The sequence below is a fragment of the Hesperophylax consimilis genome, chromosome 11 (assembly GCF_061612785.1).
Source record: "Hesperophylax consimilis isolate HC1 chromosome 11, BYU_Hcon_1.0, whole genome shotgun sequence".
NCBI classification, from domain to species: Eukaryota; Metazoa; Arthropoda; class Insecta; order Trichoptera; family Limnephilidae; genus Hesperophylax; species Hesperophylax consimilis.
In genome coordinates, this window is record NC_142846.1 from 9,859,402 (window position 1) to 9,885,511 (window position 26,110).

Below are 26,110 nucleotides of genomic sequence, written 5' to 3' on the forward strand. Positions count from 1 at the left end.
AAAATTTTATAAAACGTTTTTCAACTATAAAATTAGCGTTAAGCCCCAGATTTTATTTTTCTAGATGATGAAATAGTAATTTCTCAAGGGATCCTTCTAGAAAAATTTCATAATTTTAGTAATACGTTCATCAAAAATAATTTAAATAAACCCCATGGAAATATCGATTCTCTAAGTCAACAGTAGGTCCGTCTGTTATGCCGGGCCAAATATTATTTTTACACACCTTCATCACTTATGGCGTTTAGATTCCCACTTTATTTTATTGATTTGATAGGACAAATTCGACCGCCGGTCTGTCCAATACACAAGGGCCGCTCTTCGCATATTTTTGTGCACGGCTAATTCGCTTACGTCGTTATGATTCTGGCATTATTTTAGGGTATTGTCTCGTCTTAAACTTCAGTGACTTCATGATTGCAATAACACTCTAATTTTTTTTTAACACAAGGCTGGGTTTCAACTGATGTAATTAATTTAATGTTATTAGTTGTAAATTTTGTGAAATGTGTTTGGATTCACTGCTTTTCACAATAAATAAATAAATATTATATTGTTTGACAGATTTAGTTCAGAGATTTTCTTTTTTATGATTCTGTGCCCCGCAAGATTCCCAACTAAAATAATCCATGATTTAGAATCACAGGAACCTAATTTTGCATGTAAGGTGTAATCCTTAGCCCCGCCTAATGTTTCCTGTATTATATTAAATTTGTAACTTTGCAGCCAGTCACACGTTCAGCATAATCACGGGCCCCAACATGGGCGGCAAGAGCACGTACATCCGCAGTGTGGGTGTGTGCGTGCTGCTGGCGCACCTGGGCTGCTACGTACCGTGCCAGGACGCCACCGTGCCGCTGGTGGATGCCATCCTCGCCCGCATTGGCGCCGAGGATTCACAGCAGCGCGGCCTCAGTACCTTCATGCTGGAGATGATTGAATCTGCTGCCATTCTTAGGGTGATTATTATTAACCAACTAACCATCACACCCTTTCTCCGCAGGGGTAGACAGAGTAACCATCACCCAACTATATACATTCGAAAACATTTTTTTTTTTTTAAATAAAGACAAACATTTCCGGGTAACAAATAACCTGATAATATTTGGAAATCTCTTACTACCACCATATTAAGCGGAAAACAGTGTTTGTGTTGCCTGGTACGCCTGGGTGGGACACAAACGCGATGTCAACTCAGCCACTGACCAATTAATTTAATTGCTACGTTTACAATTACATTCATACACACTCTTCTTTTATTCTGATTCTTGATAATATGTAATAATAAATTTATTACAAAAAAATATTAATATTGAAACTTTCGACTTGCATAAGAGAATTAATTATTATATTCCTTGCGACCCTTTCACCGTGTTGCCAAATTTACAAGTAACAATTTCAAAATAATGCTGGTAACATGGCGCTTCACTTGAGAGCAAAACAGTATATCAGTCTTCCAGCATGTTAACAATTTCTACTTAGTCTGGTATTTTCATAAACATATTGTATATTATATTTTGCAAAATATGTATGTATTAACGTAACCCATATGATCTATATTAAAATAATAAAAAAATGAAGAAAAAAAATTATTAAAATTAGTTTTTTCCAACTTTTAAAAAATGACGTAAATTTCTTGTTGCCTTCAACAAGTTTAAAACAATCTGGTACTATCCTGACAAGAAGCAAATAGTCTGGCAACACAATTGTTTATTTTACAAATTCATAGTATATAAGAAAAACAACTTTCAGTGTTACTTAATTTAATTTTTTTAATGTAATTTTATTTTATTAATTGTAATTTTATTTAATTTTTTATTAGATTTTAACGCAACAGTGCTCAGTTGTCAGACTACATATCCATATTCCAGAATCACAAATAAAGTAAACTTATTTGGTATAAAATGTTGCGGAATTTTTGTTGCTGATTGCTCTAATTCATGAAATGAGAAATGGGGGCCACAAACTTACAGACATCTCGCTAATATTTGATAAACAATATATTAAAATTCGCCAAAACTACACACGGCAAAAGGGTAGTTCAAGATCAGAATATCAAACAACCTAAGAAGTACCGTTCAGCCAGTACTCAGCTGTCAATAGTTTTTTCCAAAGACATTCAGAGTTTTTCATTGGTGGATATAGTTAGGTTAGGTTGGGTTGTTAGGCAACAATATGACATCACAAGCCATGGAGATTACCGTGTATTTTGTACGATTCCAATTTTCGATCGGAGTTATACCCCCACGATACAGGCCGTGCTGTAGAATTTGAACTAACAGTTAAAGAGACCTGTTTACGGACTTTTGCACTGGGTCAGTATAGGCTAGTAGCAGGGATTAGTACCAAACCCTGCTAAACCCAGTGCAAAAGTCCAAAAACAGGTCTCTTTAACATCAGTTCATTTTATACAGCACGGCTTGTATTAATAAAAGATGGCGGTAATTCATTGCATTCCTTCTGATTTAATTGTGATTTTGTTTTATTTTCAGACAGCCACAAAAAATTCCCTGGTAATAATAGATGAGTTGGGCAGAGGAACTTCAACCTACGAGGGATGTGGAATTGCTTGGGCCATAGCCGAGTGAGTAATCTACTAGTACCTACACTCTAAACTTGTTGGTAATCAAACTAATAAATTAAATTAAAATCGATACAGAGCTGTATCTGGGGATGGGATTTGGCCTCTTCAAATTCTATCCAGTGGATTACTTATCTCGCCAATCATCCCAATGTCCTGCTCAATCCATCTCTTCCTTGGCCCGCCTCTGGATCGCTTTCATCAGGACACACTTGGTTATGATTTTCGATGACTTTGGGATCTACAGTACCTTTAGAAGGTCTCATTCTCATACCTGTAATATGTTATATTTTGGTGAATAACCTTTTTATTACGATTGTGATATCTAAATAAATAAATTAGATTATTGAATGTCGATATATATGCGTATGTCATTGCAGATACCTGGCTCAGGAAAGTAAAGCTTTCTGTCTGTTTGCCACACATTTCCACGAGGTGACACGCCTGGAGCAGCTCCTGCCGCAAGTCACCAACCAGCACGTTGCAGCGGTGACCAGGGACGGACAACTGGTGCTGCTCTACCAGCTCAGGCCGGGAGTATGCGACCGCAGTTTCGGTATTCACGTGGCCAAAATGGCAGACTTTCCAGACCGAGTTGTTAAGGTAAAATTAATAATTACTTCTTTGCTTTTTTTAACCTTTTTTTTGTTATTTTATTTATGCTTTGGAACACCAAACCCGTTTTGAGAGATATCAAAAATGAACTCTAAAAGTGTTTCAAGTGCAGGCGATTCTGTTAAATTTTATGCACTTTCTCATAGCATACAGGTTTAAATCGCATATCGAAAAATTCCAGCTAGGGCGAAATTCCAATGCCAGCAGCTCGAACGGTTTATCGGCGGGAAAAAAATTCTTGTCACTGTTGCACGAACAGTTTTCCAGAGGTTAAACTACATGGATTTTTTTTTTTTTTGACAATTTTGTAGCGCCGTATAGTAAAAATAGTCTCATAACTTTCTGTTTTTGACTCAACGATATTTGTTTGTTATAAATTTTGTCACACAGATAATGGATTCGCTTTGAGAAAGAAAATCCTGTACTGAGAAAATGAAGAAGAAAGATGTGAGATGCTGCCTAAGGATCAGGTTCCGTGCGCTGATGGCTAGAAAAGATCATAGTCTAAAAAAATACCTCCAAGCTACATGTCCTGTCTACTTATTGTTTCCGTCTCGTTAGCGTAGAGACGATTTTTAATTTCCTTGAGCCCAAAATAAGACTACAAATTTTAAAATTTGAATTGGTCAAAATAAAGGAAAAGTGATTCTTGATCGTTTTTCGTTCATTTGTTTGCTTTTCCTCTAACATTACAAATATAACTTAAGATATCGTCAGTGTAAATCCAATACCGTGGAAGAACCATTTGTAAAAATGTTCAGGCGGGACAAAACTATATAGTATAATAATAATAATAATATCTTTATTTAGGAAAGTTTACACATTACAACTATATATACATATTATGGTGTACATTAATTTGTAACTTTTATATTTAAGGTTATAAATTTAACCAAAATGAAGAACTATTAATACAAACATAATATTTTGAAGGTAAATAGAAAATAAAAGCACAGTTGTGGTTTCTCAAATACCGCCTCACTAGGCTAGCCTGTGTTGAGGCAGAATTATTTGTGTTAGTTCCTAATACCATTGAACATACCTATACTTGTATTAAGAAGTATTCGCTCAATAATGTGGTGGTAATGTGGTGACTTCAATAACTGCAAATTTGGGTGAATGCACCGGTAAAGGCCCTATTCTTATTTTTAATCCAAATTTTTACATTATCTTTGTAATTTTTTTGTGAATCACTTTGTTTTATGCTGTCTGGAAGAATGTTGTAGAGTCTTGTCGCAAAGTATTTAAAATTTCGTTGACCAAACGTAGTATGTGTTTTCGGAATTTGTAATAAGATTTTGTTATTGCTTCGAGTACATCGTGTATTTGAACTTTTTATGTAGTAATTATTTATATTTGAGTATAGATGAGTTAGGATAGTTTTTGCATATAGCTGCCGAACATCGAATACATTCATAATATTAAAAATTAGATTCGAGTCTGTAATTATAGGTAGCCTTAGAATTATTTTTAAAATTGTTTTCTGAGCCTTTATGATTGGGTCTAGTGCAGATGAAGTGCCGCCTCCCCATGCTATGATACCATACTCAATAATAGATTGGCAGACTGCAAAATAAATCATTTTCAGGTCTTGAAAGCCGAGAAAGTTTCGTATGATTCTAAAAAAGTGCATGGTTTTTCTAATTTTGTTTGCAATTATTTGGGTATGAAGGTTCCATTTGAGATATGGATCAATGGTTAGGCTGAGGTACTTCATCTGAGTAGAGCGCTCAATGTAGGGGCACTGACAACATTCATCGGAATTCAAACACAAGTGTATTCTGATGGAGGCATCATCAGGAGGTTGACCAGTAATATTAATACTAGGTGTGACATATTTAGTTTTCTCTGTGTTCAGTGTGAGCGTGTTTATATCCAACCATTTTTTTACCATGCTTATGTCCGTTTCAGCTTTTTTGTAGACAGCTAGCCAAGTGTCAGCTTCAAACAGTAAGACGGTGTCATCGGCAAAACTAACGATTTTCCCCTGAATATTAATGTTGCATAAGTCGTTAATATACAACAGGAACAAAGACGGACCTAATATACTACCTTGTGGTATACCGTAGTTAGATGAACAAGTGTTGCTAAGTATGTTATTTATTTTAACTTGTTGCTTGCGCTCATTAAGGTAACTTTTAAAAAAGTTAAGTTCGTTTCCCTTAATACCGATTTGTTCAAGTTTGTTTACTAATTTACTGTGTGATATTGTATCAAAGGCTTTGGAAAGATCTAAGAAGATTGAAATACATTTTTTCCTTTTATCAAGGTGTTTTACAATGAAATCTGTGACAGCGGCAATAGCGTCCGAGGTGCTCTTGTTTTCTTGAAACCCGTATTGATTTTCTGAGATCAGTTTATGGCTCACGAGGAATCTTACCAGCTGTGAGTTGATGACTTTTTCAAATACTTTTGATAGGCTTGTTAGTAGGGTTATTGGTCGGTAATTATTTATATCAGTCTTGTTTCCTGTTTTATGTATAGGAATAACGATACCTTGTTTAAGATTTGAGGGGAAGTGGCCCTGAGTGATACTAAGGTTTATTAAATGTTCTAGGGGCAATGCAATTTCCGTAGACAGCGTTTTCAAGATCTTGGTTGTTATGCCATCAACCCCGGCTGAAGAAGTGATTTTTAGGGAATTGATAATTTTTAGAATCTCTTCTTCTGACACCGTTTGGAAATTGAGTCTTCTGTTGGAGTATTGAAGTCCTGTTTCAGTAGGTTGAATATTCCCATAATTTGGTAGACGAGAAGCAAGATTTGAACCAATATTAATAAAGAAATTATTGATGTAATCCGCAACGACCTTAGGATTTTTTGATGTGTCAATAATTTTTCCATCAATGCAGAGTTTTTGTATGTCCTGTTTGTCTTTGGCATTTTGAGTATTTGTGGCTTCTCTTAGAATTTGCCATATTTTTTTGGGATCGTTATTGCTTCCTTTGATTTTGTCTCCATAGTAGATTTCTTTTGCCTTTCTAATGACTTCCCCGCACGTATTTCTGTATCTTTTATAGATGTTTAATGAGATTACGTCGTAAGGATTGTCTTTCACTTTTTTGTGTAGTGCATTTCTTCTGCGAATGCAGTTGATGATTGAATGACTTATCCATGATTTCAAGGGTTTAATTTTGTTTGGAATTTTTTTTGACAAAGTTGTGGTATTATTACTTAATTCATTTTTCAAAAAGTCAACAAAATATCTCCATGCATCATCTGAGTTTTTTATTTGGAAAAGCTCTTGCCAAGATTTATTTTTAATTGAGGTTTTTAAATTTTCAAAGTTAATATTATTGTATATAAGAGACTGATCTCGTCTATTTTGTGTGGTGTCGGATTGCAAAGTGAAGATTGTTGTGTAATGATCTGTAATTGTTGATTTGTAAACGATGCTTTTGTTTTGTTTATTAGTTTTGACCATTATGTGATCAATACATGAACTTGATTCATTGACTATTCTTGTTGGTGTATTGATGGTACTAATTAATCCATGGAATTCTAACATGTTCAGGTAGTCGTGACATTGGTGATGTGGATTATTTGGGAGTATGTTGATATTTAAATCTCCCATAATTATCAAATTTTTAGTATGGGAAAGATTGGATAATATGCTATTAAGACTGTTTAGAAATGGTATGATATTACGATTCGAAGGAGAGCGGTAAATTGCTAGAATGCAAGTGTCATTATTGTATGTTATTTGCAAACAGTTCGCGCCAATAATGTCTATTTCCGTTACAATGGGGTTAAGATCATTTTTTGTGTATACGATGACTCCATCGTTCTGGCTATCATGTTTTGTCGAATTGAAGGAAGAGTAGTGATTTATTAATTTTGGAGTATAAATGTTTGACAACCAACATTCCGTGAGAATAATTATATCGAAGTCTATATTAAGGTGGTTAAGCTGTATCTGGAGTTCATTAAAGTTTTTATTAATTGACCTAATATTTTGGTGCATAATTGTAGTGTTTTTTACCTCTGCTATAAGGTATTTGCAAATTTTGGCATCTGAAGTAGTAAAAGGGTTGATTTGATCACCATGTTCTGCATGTACGCGATTAAAGTTAATAGCCATTATAAAATTTATAATAAACAAAAAAAAGAATTGTTTAGTTCCCTTGAATGAGAGCTCCACTAATCCCTGGCCATCACTGGGGGTTTCAACCTTTTATTGCTAGTGCAGGAGTTCATTATTGTTACAGTGCGAAAATAAGCATAAAAGATATGACTCACCAATATTGGGGGAAACGACCCAGTGAATGACCGGTAAAAGTTGGACTCTCAATCAAAGAAATTAATCAATTTTTTTAAGATCATCCGAATGTTTGATGTAGTGTATTTGCCTGTCGCCGTCATTTTTCCTAATCATTATTTTACAGTCTTTGTACCAGACATATTTGAAGCCCATTTCTTTTGCCTTTGTTTTAGACCTCCACAGAAGATCTTTGAAATAAGGACCAAGGATTTCACCAACAAAAATCTTCTGGAATCCGTTTCCTTGTGTTGTAATTGTATTAAGTTGCCTTTTGTTCAGTAGAATTTGTCGTCTTTTTTGGGGGTTAGTAAATCTGACGTGGAGTTTTGGGGGGACTCCAGGTCGTCGGTCCGGAATTTTCTTGATGTCGAGGATGTCATCGCTTTTTAATTCGATTCCTGAGACTGCGGCCACCCGTTTAATCATTTCTGCAGGCTGCTCACCCTCTTTTACTTCGATCCCAGTAAATTCAAGGGTGTCTTCATGAGTTACTTGCTCCACTTCTGCCAGTCTGACTTCCAGGCTCTTTATTATTCTGTCTTTTTCCGTTAGCTCCTTTCTCATTAATTCAACTTCCGAAACCAGTTTGATAATGGTCTCCATCTTAAGATGAATGTCATCGTACTGACGGCTGATGAAGTCCCTTGTGTTTCTGGTTTCTTGATTTTCGTCATCTATTTTCTTTATTATTGCTTGTTTAAATACTTCCAATTTTTTTTTCCATTTTCATCTCCATTTTCTCCAGGAGATTATCGAAGTTTAAAACGTAGGGCTCAGATGAAAGGTTAGCAGCTGTCGATTGTCCTTTGCTTCTCAGATTTTTTTCTGAATTTGCCATTTTGGTTGACTCTGTGGGTCAAACACTGCCTCTATTACCCTTTTGGTTGACTTGCGATGTACTGATAATTTTTCGATTTTAAACTATTGATAATTATTTATTCACTGGTCAATCACTGACAAATCAAACACTGACTTAGTAAAACTAACAATTCTCATCGGATTTGACACATCCACGGGGAAATTTACTCGCTGTACCAGATTGTTAACTATTTATTTCGGGAGCAGATCAAAACACAGCTGTCACTCGATTATAGGTATTGTTGTATGTCTATAGTGGTACACTAGTGCCTCCTAGCGGCGCGAGTTCTGCGACTTGGTTTTCTTTCATACGTTTTAATGGTAAACTTTAAATAATTCATAAACAGGTCCTTCATAGATGGCGCTAATTTGGTTATTTTAATATTTACGCAGCTTGTGCTGTTCAACTGAAAGCACCAATTATGTATTGGCTTATACGCGGTATTGAACTTACGTAGACAATATTCAATTTTTATAAATTCATTCCAGTTTGCCGAGGCGAAGCAGATTGAATTGGAGAGCCATCGACTTGACGTGGAGGATGAGAAGACATCAAATAGTAAAGAAAAGAAGGAGGAAGCAGAGAAACTAATGAGAGAATTCATCAGCTCCTGCCAAAAACTGAATTTGGACAATATCTCAGAAACAGAACTTGAAAAGCTGAGAAAAAACATTATTTCCAATGACAATCCTTACATTCAAATGCTGATCAATTCACCATAGTTAGGCTTTCATTCTACCTTCTTGATTTTATCAAGTTGAAAGTACATTTTCAATTTGTTTTGTATCCGTTCCTACTGCCTGTTTAATAATAAAAAGATTGAAACAATTATATCTACGACTTTTCTGTCTCCTTACTCTCTCTCTCACATTTTTCATACCTTGGAGCATTCCCCAAATGATTCCTAAAAATGATATTTCATTGTCAAAATTGAACTCGCATAAAAAATGCTTTCTCAGCCTTCATGGTTGACATTGGTGAAAACTTGTTTCAAAACCACCCCCAACATAAACCAAATATAGCACTGTGTTCAGTTCTCATTTTTCAGTGTGTTTTCACAGCTGGGTGCGAAGTCTTGCATATGAAATATGCGTAAATACAAATATACCCATATTATTGTAGAAAGCAATCACTTTGTGGTTTGACATATTTAATAAAATAAAATACTTTTTTGTTTTAAAACCACGATATTTATTAATTTAAGAACCGACCGGTTTCGCTTTACTTAAGCATCATCAGGGTACAAATTAATACTAAACAAGAAGTACATAATGTGTGTATATATATAACAAAATATAGAGGGAGACAACATGATACAAATATAAGCAACACAAAGACGGTCATAAAATACATTAACATAAGTGCACAAGTAATGGAAAAACCGCTAGATAATTATGTAGACTAATGGGTTATATCAATAAATCGGGAGAAACAAAGCATCAACTGGCATGGTGGTAAGGAGGTAAGGAGAACTGGGATTTTTTTTATGGGTTTATTGGAAACAGACCTAATATTGGACTACTTGATATGTCTAATTGATTATTAAGTATCTGACTTTTGGTTTTTACAGCTTTTTTAATTTCTAGTGCCTCTAAGTTGTTTAGTCTGTTACCATGCCCGTTTTTATGTAAGATGTTAGCACCGGTGCTATGACAGAATGTATGATCTTTATCGATCAAATGATCACCTATATCAAACATACCTTAAAAACTCTTTTTCAAAAGTAGAAGAATTGAAAGATATGATTCTCCCTAGTAATTCTACACTAATTTCTTTTGACGTTGTAAATTTGTTCCCCAATGTTCCCATAGAAGAGAGTAAATGTTTAATTTCTGATTTATTAAATAGTTCCGATCTCTCTATAGATTTTATAAAAGATTTAACTTCCTTGTTTAATATATGCCTGAATCAAAATTATTTTCAATTTAATAATGTTATATATCAGCAACGTGACGGCCTAGCTATGGGGAGCCCTACCAGTCCTCTGATTGCTGATATATTCATGGATAACTTAGAAAATAAAATTTTATCTAGTACCTCACATCTTATTAAAAATGTCTTGTACTGGAAAAGATACGTTGATGATGTTTTGTGTATATGGACAGGGACTAAGCGTCAACTGAATTCCTTTCCTCAAACTTATAAACTCTTTTCATAATAAGATTAAATTCACATTAGAAATAGGCATAAATTCAACTTTAAATTTTTTAGACCTTACCTTATCGATCGTTAATAACAGAATTAATTTTAACATTTTTCGTAAACCCTCCTATACTGACGTTGTCATACACAGCACCTCCAATCACCCTATTTCACATAAGCACTCCGCATTCCATTCAATGGTCCATCGTTTAGTCACAATTCCAATGTCCGATAGTAATTTTGATAGTGAACTAAAACTAATTAAAAACATATCAGTAAATAATGGCTATGAATCAAATTTTATAGATTTAATCTTAAATAAAAAGCTAAAACAAATAGCCATTAATCGCTTCCTCTTTGCTAGTCCTTGTCCTCAAATCAATGATAATAATATTAATTATCAATGGCGGCGAATTTTATTTATTAATCACTTTTCTACCTTAAGTGTAAAAAACCTTCCTTCTGAAGTCAAACCGGCCTTTTATACTAATAACAATATAGGTAAATTTCTAATTAATTCTAAAGATAAGGACGATAAATTAAGTCATTCGGGGATTTATAAATTAAATTGCAATAATTGTTCGGCTTTCTATATCGGTAAGACATCACGTAATGTTAATATTAGGATAAAGGAGCATCTTCGTTGCCTCAATAATAACGGGTTTTCCGAATTCGCAAATCATTTGATCGATAAAGATCATACATTCTGTCATAGCACCGGTGCTAACATCTTACATAAAAACGGGCATGGTAACAGACTAAACAACTTAGAGGCACTAGAAATTAAAAAAGCTGTAAAAACCAAAAGTCAGATACTTAATAATCAATTAGACATATCAAGTAGTCCAATATTAGGTCTGTTTCCAATAAACCCATAAAAAAAATCCCAGTTCTCCTTACCTCCTTACCACCATGCCAGTTGATGCTTTGTTTCTCCCGATTTATTGATATAACCCATTAGTCTACATAATTATCTAGCGGTTTTTCCATTACTTGTGCACTTATGTTAATGTATTTTATGACCGTCTTTGTGTTGCTTATATTTGTATCATGTTGTCTCCCTCTATATTTTGTTATATATATAAACACATTATGTACTTCTTGTTTAGTATTAATTTGTACCCTGATGATGCTTAAGTAAAGCGAAACCGGTCGGTTCTTAAATTAATAAATATCGTGGTTTTAAAACAAAAAAGTATTTTATTTTATTACAAATATACCCCAGCTAACACATTACCAGCCAAAGATCGAGCCAGTCTGATACATACATGGTGATTCCTAGCCTCCTAGTGCGTTTGTAGCATTAATGCAGCACACCTCTTCATTTTGGTTTCAAATCTGAAAAAATTGAAACATAATAAAAAGCGCGTTTCAACCATCTTATTTACTTTATTTGTATTTTTTAACAAACATATCTCATTTTGTGAAATTATTACAATATTCTCAAAGTATAACATTTGTTTTGACTAAGTGAATGTACCATGAACCTAATACGAATACTGTTTAGTGGAAAGTATTTAAACTAAAAAAGATTATCATTTAAAACATTCCATTAGACGGGCAACACTAAACAAAAACATTTAATTGCAGACAAAAATAATTTGTTTACTTTAGTTATGTATTCGAAGACAACTTAACTGCAGTAAATAGTGAAACTTAAAATAAAAATGTTTAAAAAGATTTATAGAGTACAATGAGTAAGAATATGAAATTATCCACTTTACAATAACTGCTAATGATAACAACAAATAATGAGAATAATTTACAATAAATTTTCCCTTTACATAAAAATAACCTTTGGATTTTTTTTACACCAGCCATTTTCATTTTTTGTCCATATTAAGAAATGACAGTTTTCTATTCTCTTATAACTATAAAATTAACTTAAAAGTATGTTTAACAAAATTATGTACAGGTATGATCTAGTAAGGGTGCGGAGGTTATGAAATATGAAAACGTCAAGTCCCAACATAGATTCAATGAAAACAGTGATAAAACCAATAGTCACTTTCACAATACAACATATCACAAATATCCAGAACCATTTGCGGCTTCCCGTATGCCTTTATGCAACTACTTCGATTGACCATGATTTTTATGATTATATTATTACATATTATGATTATTAAATTAATTTTAAAATGTATGTATACAAGTAACTCTTTAACCTTTATAGAACACAGCTAATTATATGGTAAGATTTATCATTTGTAAAATTTACTTATCTCTGTCATGAAGTAAAACATTTCATTTACTACCAGTTCTTGGTAAAGTACCCAGAGAAGACATATCGGTGGTTGTACTCCTAAACTGTTATTTTCATTTGGTGCACAAGTAACCCATATATGCACGCACTTGTAGGTATACGCTATTTTTTTTTTTTTAATTTATGCCTACTAAAACAATTGCGCACGCCCAATATTCTAAATGAATCCGGAATGCGTTTTGTCCATTTTAAATCATGACATGTTTGAAAATATACATTTTATATAGAATGTTAATTATTATTCCATATTTGTATTAAAATAACATATAAAATTAAATTATCTGTTATCAACTTGTTTCTAAAACGGTTTTTGTTATGTATTTATTTTGTTGAATAAACCAACAAAAAGGAGCCGTGTTAAAAGATCTACACAAATTAAAGAGAAACTTAATTGTTCTGAATATTTGCATTGTATTGTACGCTCTAGTAAAAAAATGTCTCATTTCATTTCGATGACTTACAAACATATAACTTATTACTAACTTCTCAAGGCCACGCTTTCCCAAATTGCCAAACTATTGAAAAAAATATAGATCATAGAATTAATACAAATATTATGTATCTCCCCCTCGCTACTTCTTAAGCTTGGAGATTATTACTTTTATGTCACAAATTTGTTGTCAATTTGATTTTTTTATGTTTTATTTCGCTCTGGGAAAGATAAAAATGGTTTGTAATGTATTCCAATTATAATTCTCAAACGCATAAAAATACAATGTCTATTCTATAATAGGTAAACAAGCTATTGTAGTAATTTAGGTTACCGGTTCTTCAAAATTCCTCAGCCGTGTTTTTTTCAAAATATATCAGAATCATTATTTAAAATTTGTAAGCATGAAGTCTAAGAAATATAATTATATTTTACAATTTTCTATAATGTTATCTGGCAACTAAGTGTTTAGCAGCAACACCCCTTAAAATCAATCAATATATCACTCACCCTTTTTCAAAACAAGGGATAATTTTATTATTGTACAAAAGAATCAAATATTTACACAGAAATTGAATCATGTATGCTTTTTGGACTCTCAAACAGAAGAAGGAATGTCTTATATATGTTTGTTACAATCGTTAGATTTTAATTAATTATTGACATTTTAACTAGTTGCAATAATCAATGGAACTTTAGTTCATCCCAGAGCTCGCAATTTTTTTTTTAATACCGTAAAAAGAACATTCAAATTGATAGACCAGCCAATCAATGAAAGGGGGAACAAATCATGTTGTGGGGAGGGGGCGTGACCGTCTACCTTTCTGTGATTTGTAAATTAATGAATCTGACAGTGTACAGGCAACTCGCATTGTAATAAACACTATTTAGTCCTTGAAAATAAAATCTGCTTACAAATTACTAGTCCTTTTTGCAATGGTGCGCAAATTGCTGACCGAATAAAAAAACTACAAATCTCAAATTGGGTAAGCAAAATTTCCAAACATTTGTCTCCAAAATTGAATTATTTTTTACAATTTTGTACCCAAAGTAACTGCAAAGGCTGCGTTGCAAACCGTTGCCTCACTTTTCATTTCAATGTGCACTCTTCAGCAGTAAACATTCAACTGATTTCATAGTTTATTCAAAGCATTCTCGAACCCTTCAGATTTTGTGTTAGGACAAGTCTATCAACTTAAACGTCTATGGTAAAAGCCAATTTAAAATAAAACAATTTTTCCAAAATAATATAATAGGTTATGCTCAACTTCTCTCATTTGATGAGATTTCTTGTTGCTCAAAATGTACATCGAGAAACAATCACGGTGGTGTTTGTATGAATAAGTAGGACACTGATAATATTGGCTTTATACAGAAAACATTATAAGAACGCAAAGCATCAAATTGTTTACAACTTGTATTGTCCACAGGTAAGCGATGTCCCAAGTACGGTGGCGGTGCCATGGCATGTTACAATCAATATACTATGCTAAAATAATTATATTTGGAAATTGCCAAATAATTATTACGATAAATCTATGGGGAAACATTAACAACTCTTCCTTATCAATCACAATGTTAAAATGTACATGGTTCGGGGGCCTGAAACAAATAATTCGGCAATGGCACTTCCTCCCTCTGTCTCTCTATCTCTCTCTTTCCATTTCTCATTCCATTTTATCATTAGGTAGCTCAGTAATTTAGTATTCTTCTCTTTCAGTACCAAGGACACAAAACACTACTTTACCTTACAATCCGCGCAACTGAAATTGGATATATCAATATGTTTAGAAAACTGTACAAAATGAGGTATCTAGTTTGAATTTTTCCAAAATCATTGTCTGCTATAATGTGTGACCATGAGGAAAATGAATTAAAGAATGCAAGAGACAAAGAATCAAAATGGATAGAATAATGCCATTCATTCCTTTACCCCTTGGAGACTCGTAAAGAATCTCTATCTCCGCAATAGACAGTGGTTGTAGACCCAAGTCGTGGTTGTGGTGGGTGGCTACTTGTCTATCTGTGGTGCAGTTTGTCAGCGTTAACGGTGGCATTCCACTCGGGATCCGTGGGGTCTTCTTCAGCGGGGATGGATCCTGACTCTTCTTCAGACTCGGAGGGCGGGCCCAGTTCCAGCAGGGGTGGGTAGCAGTTGTTGGGCACGGTGCTGCTCTCGCTGTCGGAGGCGCGCTGGTGTGAGGAGGAAGGAGCCGAGGTGTGGCTGCGGGTGGAGCAGGTGGTGATAAGCAGTGGGTGGTTGTCGGGCATAGCCTTCAGCATCTTGTTGTACAAGTCCTCCTGGAGAGGGAACATGCGGGGCGAGTAGGGTGGCACTACCTGCAACATACATAACAATTATTCTTCATTCAATGCTATCCCGATTACATTTAGTATAATCACCCTTGTTTTTTATTATAGCTCTAATGGCCACTTTCATAAATCAAACTAACTAATATCACTATCATTAGCTGAATGTTATTTTCGCTTGGAGGTACACAAAGTCAAACCATCTTTTTCCATACTAAAGTTTACACAGAAAAGTCAATCCATAAATTATTATTGACACAATTATTAATGATAACGCAACACACTTCCGGCGGAAAGGACAGTTCTACCTTTTACGCCGATCCTACTTGAACTTGAATGGCGAGAAAGGCATTGCTGTAGGGAAATCACTTTGTAAGGGTCCCCCAACCATATGCACATGTATTTAAGTCTTCTCCGTCTTCAACTTCTTGTCTTTTGTGTGGAAGAATATTTCGCACCAGAAATGCGGAAGTTTTTTGTATTTCTTTTAATAATGAGTTGAGAATTGAGAAAAATTGTAATGTAATAAAATACGTACATTTTAACACACATCATTAAACGTCCCAACACTGATTCTAACTTCAGTTTATGGGTATTACAAAAGTAGATTCAAAAAATTATACTATATCGATACATACCCACTAACTAACCATCACGCCATTTTTTCCGCAGGAGTAAGCAGAGAGGACGAGACCGCCAAACAACTCGGTCTTGGCACACACTTCTTGCCTTATTCACATTCATACATCGTCTCATACATACTCGGCCCGGCTAGAGTATCTGATTTACTTGATCGTGGCATGTCTTCCTTGGGCGTCCCCGACTTCTGCTACAATTCGCATTTGCATAATATATTCTCCTTACACTCCTTTCTTCGCTCATTCGCTCTACATGGCCAGACCATCTAAGCGTCCCTTTCTTAATCTTACTCATTATGCTTACATCAATCAGCTTTGCACTCTTTGCAGATCTCCACATTCCATCTCCACTCACTCACACTATCATACATGGTTTTACCACACATACGCCTCAGGGATCTCATTTCAACAGCATTCAGTCTACTTTCATCCTTTCTCTGCCAGTTCAATGCGTCCCTTCCATACATCAGGGTAGGTACAAGCACTCCATTGTGGACTGCTAACTTCGCTCCTTTGGACAATTTTTTGTTAACGCCAACTGCGTTCAGTCCTCGATTAATGGAGTTACCAGCATTTATTTACCTTTCTTTCAATATCTCTGTCAGCCTTCCCACCTCTCGTAAACATACTTCCCAAATACACAAACTCATCCACCTGCTCAGTGATTCTTCATACTTCGTTTATCCTAGAATGCAAATATGAATGATAACACACCTCGACACTGTCCTCGGTAATGCGTCGCCTGTTAGTGATGGGATTAGCAGGGGGCGGTGCGTTACTGACTTCAGCCAGGTGCGTCAGCAGCACGGAGCACGCTGTGGTGGGAAGCGGCGCCGGGGTGACAACGGGGGGCGAGGGCACCCCTGCGCTGACTGCAGGGGGTGACAGGGGGGCCGGCATGGGTGGGGTGCTGCTGCACGAGTTGGGGAGGGGGAGGGGAGCGGGGTTGACGCCCGTCTCGCTGCTCATCGATGTCTCATCAACTACCTTGAAGAAAGATGTTACAATTAGAACTACACACATAAATAATGGAGTAATTTTTCTTCTGATGTGCAATTAACGTAGGTTGAGTTCACTCCAGAACAACTCAGCGGAAATGCCCTCAAACCAGTGATATTTTTTCAGTACTATGATTTCCATATATCTTCTCGGGATTATCAGTTGGATAATCTTGAGAAAGTCTTGCTTTGTAAAATGATTAACCTCTAGTGTGCCAAGAAATAGCTGTTGATTTGCCAGTAACTAACTCACTAGCCACGATTTTAAGGTATTTTGAACCTTAAAAAATTATTCTACCATACTAAAATATATTTTATTCACTTGGAAAGGAAATAATACATCCTAACATTATTCTAACTTGTCATTTTACTCCTGCAAATATGTTTATTTTCTCATTGAAAATATACCGCTAAATTCATAGTGCAGTATTTATTTACAAGACAGCCTCATATAACTTATCTTTATTGTGAAGAACGCTTTTAGAACTAGAGAATATTTTCTTACGTTTTCATTAGATTATATTTTTTATACCATTAAGAGAGAAAAAACATTTCACTGAATATAATTAGCTATCCTGGGAAACCACATAGGATAGATATATAAATTTGTTATAAATATACAGGGTGTCCGGAAACTCGTAGTACAAGCGGGAAACTGGTGAATCTACATCACATTTGGAGTCGATTTTGTAGTATATATTTTTTTTATTTGAGCTTTCGTTATCGAGTAAATCGAGTTTGAAGTTGATTTTTTTTTTTTTTTTTTATCAAATTCTTATAAATTATTACTGAAGATCAAAGTACCCAACTAATTAAAATTATTTGAAAGTAAAACAAATGAAGAAACTCGGATTTGAAGCATTATTTTGAAATCACCCTCCATTTAACCCGGTGTAATCATAAAATATTTCTGCTCTGCAGGGTTAAAACATCTGTTATTCAACCCTAAACACCAGAAAAAACTTTAACCCTAAAATAGCCGAAAAATATTTTTTTTTGGTTTTTTTTTTTTTTGAAAATGCTAAAATCAAAAAACTTTATGTTTTTTTGGGTTCCCCATGTGGTGTAGATTCTCCAGTTTCCCGCTTGTACTACGAGTTTCCGGACACCGTGTATAAACAATTCATCTGGTAAGACTGTAAAATTTACAAAAACATTTTTGCAAATAGCAAGTTATAATGAAAATAGTGTCAGCTGGCATATGGTGTACTGACAATTAGCATTTTACACCTTGCATTCCAAAGGTTAACCAACCCTTGGAAATGCGCTCAGCTCGAAATAAATTCAAATAGTATGTAATAAAAAAATAGTGATAAACACTAATTGAAATGTTTGTTTGTTTATGAATTTATAATGCAAAATGAAGTTTGTGTTTGTTAGTTACCATGGGAGTGTGAGGTGGAGTCTGCGTGGGCGTGGTGCGAGAGTTCTGTCGGCGCGAGTTCTTCCTCTTCTTTAGGTACTTGCCCCGCTCCTGGGCCTCGCAGCGGTCATGGCGCTCCACCACCCCAGCCTCCGATATGTCCTCAGTCTGCAATGAGGAAACACGGTGGAACATTATAATAACATTCATTATTAGTACAGCAAAGCAAACAATTCACTTGTTTACCAAGAATACCATATCATCAGATATTTAAATAAGTTAAAAAGAATGTCTATTTATGTATTGGTTTGCTTGCTGCGAGAAATCACAGTTGAGACCAAAAGTGTTCCAATGTAAGAACAGGTTGTTTTCAGCAGTTGCTTCATTATAATTTCATGAATTGCACGAGGGGACCGACTAAATTTGCTCCTTATAGCCGTTAATCGTTATATCCAAACAAGGTATTTAAAAAGTCATATTTATCTACCTACCTGCCTCTACCATCAATATATTCACAAAAGTACATTATGTTTTCAAAATACGAGTAGGTCTGACTTATTAAAAAAGAATTAGAATAATACACTTTTATTACTCAAATTTATAATAAATGATTGTTTTAAAGATTTCACTTTCATAAATTTACCCGGTACAGGGTTTTGTAGGTACTCATAACTAGGTACCTTCATAAACATATTCATTGGTTTTTAACAAAATTGAAGATGAGTTGTAATACAAAAGAAGACGTAAAAAGGGAAAAAATTTGCGAATTTCGCAGATTTTATGACAATTTTACATTGTGCCCGATGGATAGCAAAGGTTTACATAGCTGACAATCTTACACAGGTAGTGCCATAGAAATATGTATCCGTCCCCAACATGATAGGAAATTCTTGAATAATTCCCTATTACAGTAGAACCCCGTTAATTCGAACCCCGATAATTCGAAAAAACGTGTAATTCGAAATTTTCGCAAAAAAAATTTCCGCTGAAAAATTTTTTCATACAAAATTTTTTTTAATTCGAAATTCGTTAATTCGTAATTCGAAATTTATTTTTGTCCGCGCACGAAAATTTGTTCGTGTAATTCGAAAAAATTACGCCAAATATCTGAATTTAAAGGGTCGGCCGCGACGAAACTCGGCCGCGTAATTTCGTTTACGCGTAAATATATCGTATTTCATCACCGCGACGGAAATCGGGCGCGAAATTTCAATTTACGCGGAAATATATCGTATTTTTACTAACTTTACTTCGAATATCCGAGTTGAAAAAATACGGCGCGACGGAAATCGGCCGAAAAATTTCGATCCATGTCGAAATATGACATATTTTTACGAATTTACTTCAAATATCTGAACTTAAAAGGCCGGCCGCGACGAAAAACTGCCGACAAAATTCGATTTACGCGGAAATATATCATATTTTTACGAATTTATTTCGAATATCTGAATTTGAAGAGCTGGCCGCGACGGAATACGGACGCGAATTTTCGTTTTACGCGGAAATATATCGTATTTTTACGAATTCAAATTCAGATATTTGAAATAAAGAGCCGGCCGCGACAGAAAATTACCGCGAAATCTCGATTTACGCGGAAATATATTGTATTTTTACGAATATCTCAATTTAAAGGGTAGGCCGCGACCGAAATCAGCAGCAAAATCTCGATTTACGCTTAAATATATAGCATTTTTACGAATTTATTGCGAATATCTGAATTTAAAGGGCCGCCCGCTACGGTAATCGACCGCGAAAATAAAGAAATAATTGGTATTAATACGAATTTACAACTAAAATACCACCCGGATTTGAAGAGGCGGCCGAGAAAATCGATTTTCGGCGTATTTTTTTTGTTTTTTTTTTCATAAAATTTCGAATTACGTGGGAATTCGTTAATTCGAAATTTGATTTTTGATGTCCGCTGGATTTCGAATTAACGAGGTTCTACTGTACTTTTTCAGACCCGATGACCCATTAAGAAATAAGTGTTGACAAAATTATTTGCTCGGTATATCAGTGAATCGACTTTGTTATAAAAGTCAACAATTATATGAAGATAAGGCTGAACTAAAATATCGTTTTGTAATTGCTCGTTATAGTCGTGAACCCGCTATAGCCGTGATCGTTATAACCAAATTCAACTTTAATTTGGTTATTTAAATGAAAAAATTGATATTTTAAATGAAAAATAACACACCACTTTTGTTATTGAATTAATAAAATTCATAGAATGAATGAAATTCATGGATTGAATGAAATTCATAGAATTAATAAAATTCACAGAATAAATAAAATTCCCAGAATGAATGAAATTCATAGAATTAATAAAATTCATAGAATTAATAAAATTCATAGAATTAATAAAATTCATAGAATCAATAAAATTCATAGAATTAATAAAATAAAAAGAGTTAAATTTAAAAGGGCGGTGTATTGCAAAATGTTTTTTCATTTAAAACAAACACAGTAGAACTGTGATAATTCAAAACCTGATAATTGGAAATTTTCACCAAAAAAAAATTTCATACACAATGGTTTTTTAATTTAAAATTCGTTTATTCGAAATTTATTTGTTTGTGAAATTCGAAAAAATTCGTTTTTTACGATAATAAATCAAAAAATTTCGTAAATCTGAATCTCAAAGACAACGTGGCGGTAAAACACCGAAAAATGTATTTTTTATGTTAATTTATGTAGAGAAATATTTTCATGTAGCTCATAATCTAAAGTGTGTAACATAAGATGTATGGTTTGTTCAACACACATGGAATGTTGTGATACTTACATCGCTCTCTCGTTCTTCAGCCATTCCTATGGAGCGCTTCCTCACCAGACCGTTGTTTGGTGGTGGTTCTTCTTCAACCATTCTCCATCTAAAACCACAAATCACAGATCATCACAAATTTGCAAGGAAAATTAATTACAACAATACAATTGCAAGTTTGTTTATAAGATGTAAATACAAAACACAACATAGAATAATGTTATAGTTTATAGCTTTTATATTTGGTATTTGGTATTTAGTCTCTAGCTAACTTAACCACTCGGAACATTAGAATGTCAAAAGACGTAAATATGATAATAGCGGTCAAGACATTAGTACGTCTTTTCACGTAAACGCGCGAGATTTTACAAAAATCGATTTATTTCCATCACTAGTATACGGATTGCCATGATTTAAAAAACAGAGTATCGATAATGAATAACGCTACGCGTCTGCATTCAAGAATATCTATGGAATGTAGAGGTGCATTATCTGAGTCGATTGAATCTGTCATCTTGTTCGTTCGTAATTTATTGCGTTTTTAAATAATTTATTAAAAATATTTTAGTTTGGACGGTTAATATTTTGAGGTGACTAATAGTTTTTAATTATATTTCTTCAATATATAAAGTGTTATTTCTTTATGATACTCAGAAAACAGTACATTTTTCACATCTTTGAAATAATGGTCAGCGATTTTTACATATTTTTGACGTTTTCAGAAAATGTATATTTAGAAACGCAAATATTTACGTATAACAAAACAATACGATAGTGAATTTCATAATCTTTCCAAAACATTTTTTAGAATGAGGCTACGTTTCCCAAAACGTGAGTTATGAAGCTTTTAACAAAACTCGTGAATAACACAAAAATTTTCGCGTTTTGACAGTTCGCAAAGGAACACAAAGTAAATAAAAGTCCTTTTCTGAGAGGTTAACATTGTCTTCATAATGTTTGCAAGTTGATTATCACTGTTCTCTCTCATTATCAAGTTGATCATCACTCTCTTTAGTTTTAAATACACATATTACTTTCCAATATTTTATTGTTTGGCTTGGTAGGGCATTATATAGTTTTGCTGTCCTAATGTTAATATTTCTCTGTCCAAAACGTGTTATCGAAATTAGGAATAACCGTTATATTTGGCTAATTGCCCTGGTTGTGTATTTATATTGGGCAGTTAAAAATTTTATTATAGTTTTTTTAATATTTTGTCTGTCGAAGTTCTAATCGGAACATTCTAAAATATTACTTTCTGAGCATGTTGAGACGTTCGGTGTGAGTGCTCAAGGCAGATCCCATTTCAATATTTTATACATGACATACATCTCTATAATACTAAAATAAAGTTGCTGTTTGTGCGCTTAGTTTTTCAAAACTATTAAATAAATTTTGATAGGGTTTTCATTCATCATTTATAGAATCTCTTCGTTTATAATCGAAATGTTTTTATGTATAATAAATGCATATTATATTTATAGAAAGTAGAGAAAAGTCGAGCAACATCGGGTACATATCAGTGGGGGCTCGTGACTTTTGGATGTACTAGAGTGTTAATATTACAAAAAATGGCATTGTCAAAAATTCGTTTTTTTTGTATGAAGATTTTTAGGAAATCGGTACGGCGCACAGCCAAACTGAAATTTCCTGAAAATCTTCATACAATAATTAGAATTTTCTAAAAATAATAAAAAATCGTTAATGCCATTTTTTGTAATATTAGCACTCTAGTTCACCCAAAAGTCATGAGCTGCCACAATTTATCAATTGCTCAATATTACTCAACTAACAATGCACAATTTGAAGGAGGGACTAGTTTTCAAAAATAATGCATGTCCCTTTAATGATTGTATGTAGAACTAATTAAATACTTTTTTTATTTAAACTTACTTTGGTGTTAATATTTCTTTGTACTGTAATATTTCTAATTTGGTGTTCGCAGCAATGCTGTGCGGGATCACAATATTGTCTATGTCGTATGAGCTGTTTAATCTGGTACGGTCTCTTTCCCGTATTCTGTATCTGGAAACAATAAACATCACAGTTAGTAGAATGTTCTACATATCACATACTAGGGACCATAAGTTTCTCTCTGACATTTTTGTTGAAATTTAATTTTTTTGCAACAAGTTTCTTAAAATTTATTTTTTTAAAACCCTATCTAAAATATGTTTAACTTTTATGTAAATTTGCAAATAATTATGCATCATATTCTATTTAAAAAAAACTCATTTTTTTATTTTTAGAACAAAATTTACAGGCAACTTAGTTTTTTGGAGCAACCTGGTTCCATTTGCGTTATACTTCAAGCTCATTCGCTTGGGACAACAAGGTTCCATGAGAGTTTTACAACTGAGAAAATAAATGAAAAAATACATTTATTAAAAAGTGAATATGCAGAAAATAACAATAATATTTGGATGATTTGTATAGCGCTGTTTTTGTGCAAAATCCCCACATGTTACATATGTTATTTTTATTATTTATTTATATTTTGTACAGGCAGATAATATACAGTACCATGCATACTAATGTAGAATTATCTTTAGGTTTGAGATTATATGCAAAGAACATGGCATTTAGCCAAAAAAAAACTAATTATATCATATAGAACTCCGTCGCTCCAAGTTTAGCTGATTTTCAAAGCAACAAGGTTCTATCTGTTTTTCTTTGCTTAGTTGTTTGACTAAATGCAACGCGATTTTTTTAGCCTATAATGTTTTAAACACAAAGAAAATTCAATTATAATACATTCTTCATATTCACTTTTTCATAACTTTCAAGTGTTAGTATTTTATTCAGGATTTAAACTTTGAACCTCAATATCTCAGTTTCATACAAATGGCAGATAGAACCTTATTTTTCCAAAGGAACGACATACTGTAAACATAATTTTATAATACAGAGCTTCAATAATATTTATTTAGTATGTTAAAATTTAAAAAAATAATTATGTATTTAAAAGAAATAAGAATTGTACTCTACTATTCAAGGCCAACTTCCCAACCTACCTCTTCCCCCTCCCCACTCCATTCATCCTCACAACGTTGCCATAGTCCCACTAGCTTTGAGCAGTTGGACATATCAGTTAGTGTGGCGTTAAAAAAAAATATTTATAACTAGGGCTCCTCCATAAGAAAACTGCATAAAACATTGAAGAAAATTTATTTAGTTAGACCCGGTCAGTTAGAATGACATTTTGGTTTCATTATCAACATGCCATATCAACCAAAAGGATGCTAACAATTTTCTGAAGATGATAAGATAACAATCAAACCAATCATATCCAAAATTACCTTCAGCTCCAGAGAGACAGAAACCAAAAAACAACACATGTAAATAATAAAATAATTATGGAATGTTTCAACAGCACTTGGCAGAGGGCTAAAAGCTAGCATGTTGTTCTAAGCTAGCATTAGCAATGGAATTGTTCCATTAATAAAATCTATACGTTAGAGCCTCGATAATCCGTACCCAGGCTAATCCGAACTGCCAAATGACCCCTCTTTCCTCATACCGAGGCAGCTAACACTATATTTTTCTGAAGTTACATAAGAGCTCTTACGCCGTGTCCGCGCTACTCTCATGTGTCAGGTGGTGTTTTAGGATATAAACATGGTTCCTACGCCAAAACGAGAACATAAACCATTATACATATTGCATAGCTGCACGGTAAATCGAAGGAAAGATTTTTCTTGGTCAATAAACTCTAACCCGCCAGACATAGATCAATTTATGACTAAGTAAATGTGTTTGTGATTTATAAGTTCATTAAACATAATTTTCCAAAGCAAACAGCTGTTTCATTCAATTTTTCTGTCAAACATACATACTATAATAGAAACACTTTGCGAGTCCAAACAGGTGTTGTTTTTCATTAGTTCGGATTATCAAGGCTCTGCATAAATTTAATTTCTTCTTTCTTTTCTCAAGCAAGCACAGGTTTAAGGCTTGCACATTCCCGCTGGCTGGCCACTTGTAATTACCAACCATTGTTTAGGTACTGAAACTATTAGTCGATACCTATCCAATCGGATATAATGGCATATCAACGCTCCGTTATATGCGGACATCTTGGGTGGTTACAACAGACCAGAATATGATCATCTATCAACCCCAATTTGCAAAGCTTCATCTTTCCGTGCCCATTTCTACAGTGCCTTGTATTGATCCCTGTGACGCCCTTGTCCGGGTGCATGGAGATATGAAGGTATGGAGATGGATGGCGGTCGGTACCTGTGATGGTCGGCAGAGTCGGGAACGGGACTGCTGCCCCCGCTGGGCATGTCCTCGCGGTCGGGATCCTGCATGGAGCTGCGGCGCCCCCGCGATAGTTCCAGCCCGCGCCCCCGCTTGTGTCCTATAACACATCACACACCATTACATCTAATCTCACAACAACACACACACTAACACTGGTCATTCAACTTTACAGATGCTTCTCGTATCCACTTCTGAGAGCCCATTTAAAATACTATTGGGTTTATCATGAACATTCATTCGGCGCACTCAGTCAGTCAATTTGAAATGAGAAGATTAACAACAAAAATATACTCCTAATTTTAGAGAATTATTATGTATTCAAAATCCTCTGGAAACTTTCTAGATTATCGTAAGCAATTTTGATGATTAGAAAAATAATTATAAAAATATACACCAAATCAACAAACAATACAATGAAAAGCCAACTGCAAACAATATTGTATTGAAAATTTTATTGATGTATTCCAAAACATTAGAAAATTCATCAATACTTCTGTCTATTCAACAACATTAGAGTGTGCACACAGTATAGCAGGTATTATTGAGTATGTATATGCGGGCAGTCCACACACCATATCCCACACCGACATCAATGTTGAATTGAAATTCAAGATAAA

At 34.1% G+C, this 26,110-nt stretch overlaps 2 protein-coding genes across 3 annotated transcripts in view; one reads left to right on the forward strand and one right to left on the reverse strand.

Moving 5' to 3' along the window:
- spel1 (DNA mismatch repair protein spel1) overlaps positions 1-9,135 on the forward strand; it is a 45,844-nt gene extending 36,709 nt beyond the window's left edge. Inside the window, exons 12-15 of the mRNA XM_089637270.1 lie at positions 727-959; positions 2,493-2,584; positions 2,962-3,184; positions 8,805-9,135. Coding sequence (XP_089493396.1) covers positions 727-959; positions 2,493-2,584; positions 2,962-3,184; positions 8,805-9,038 — 782 coding nt within the window. The 3' untranslated portion in view covers positions 9,039-9,135. The remainder of the gene's footprint in view (positions 1-726; positions 960-2,492; positions 2,585-2,961; positions 3,185-8,804) is intronic.
- A 2,711-nt stretch (positions 9,136-11,846) lies between these two features.
- Positions 11,847-26,110, reverse strand: part of nsl1 (non-specific lethal 1) — a 76,782-nt gene continuing 62,518 nt past the window's right edge. For both annotated transcript variants that reach the window (XM_089637272.1, XM_089637271.1), the window contains exons 6-11: positions 25,467-25,590; positions 23,121-23,252; positions 21,249-21,336; positions 18,485-18,631; positions 16,817-17,089; positions 11,847-15,494 (exon numbers count right to left, since the gene is read on the reverse strand). In XM_089637272.1, the coding sequence (XP_089493398.1) occupies positions 15,174-15,494; positions 16,817-17,089; positions 18,485-18,631; positions 21,249-21,336; positions 23,121-23,252; positions 25,467-25,590 (1,085 nt within the window). In that variant the 3' untranslated portion in view covers positions 11,847-15,173. The remainder of the gene's footprint in view (positions 15,495-16,816; positions 17,090-18,484; positions 18,632-21,248; positions 21,337-23,120; positions 23,253-25,466; positions 25,591-26,110) is intronic.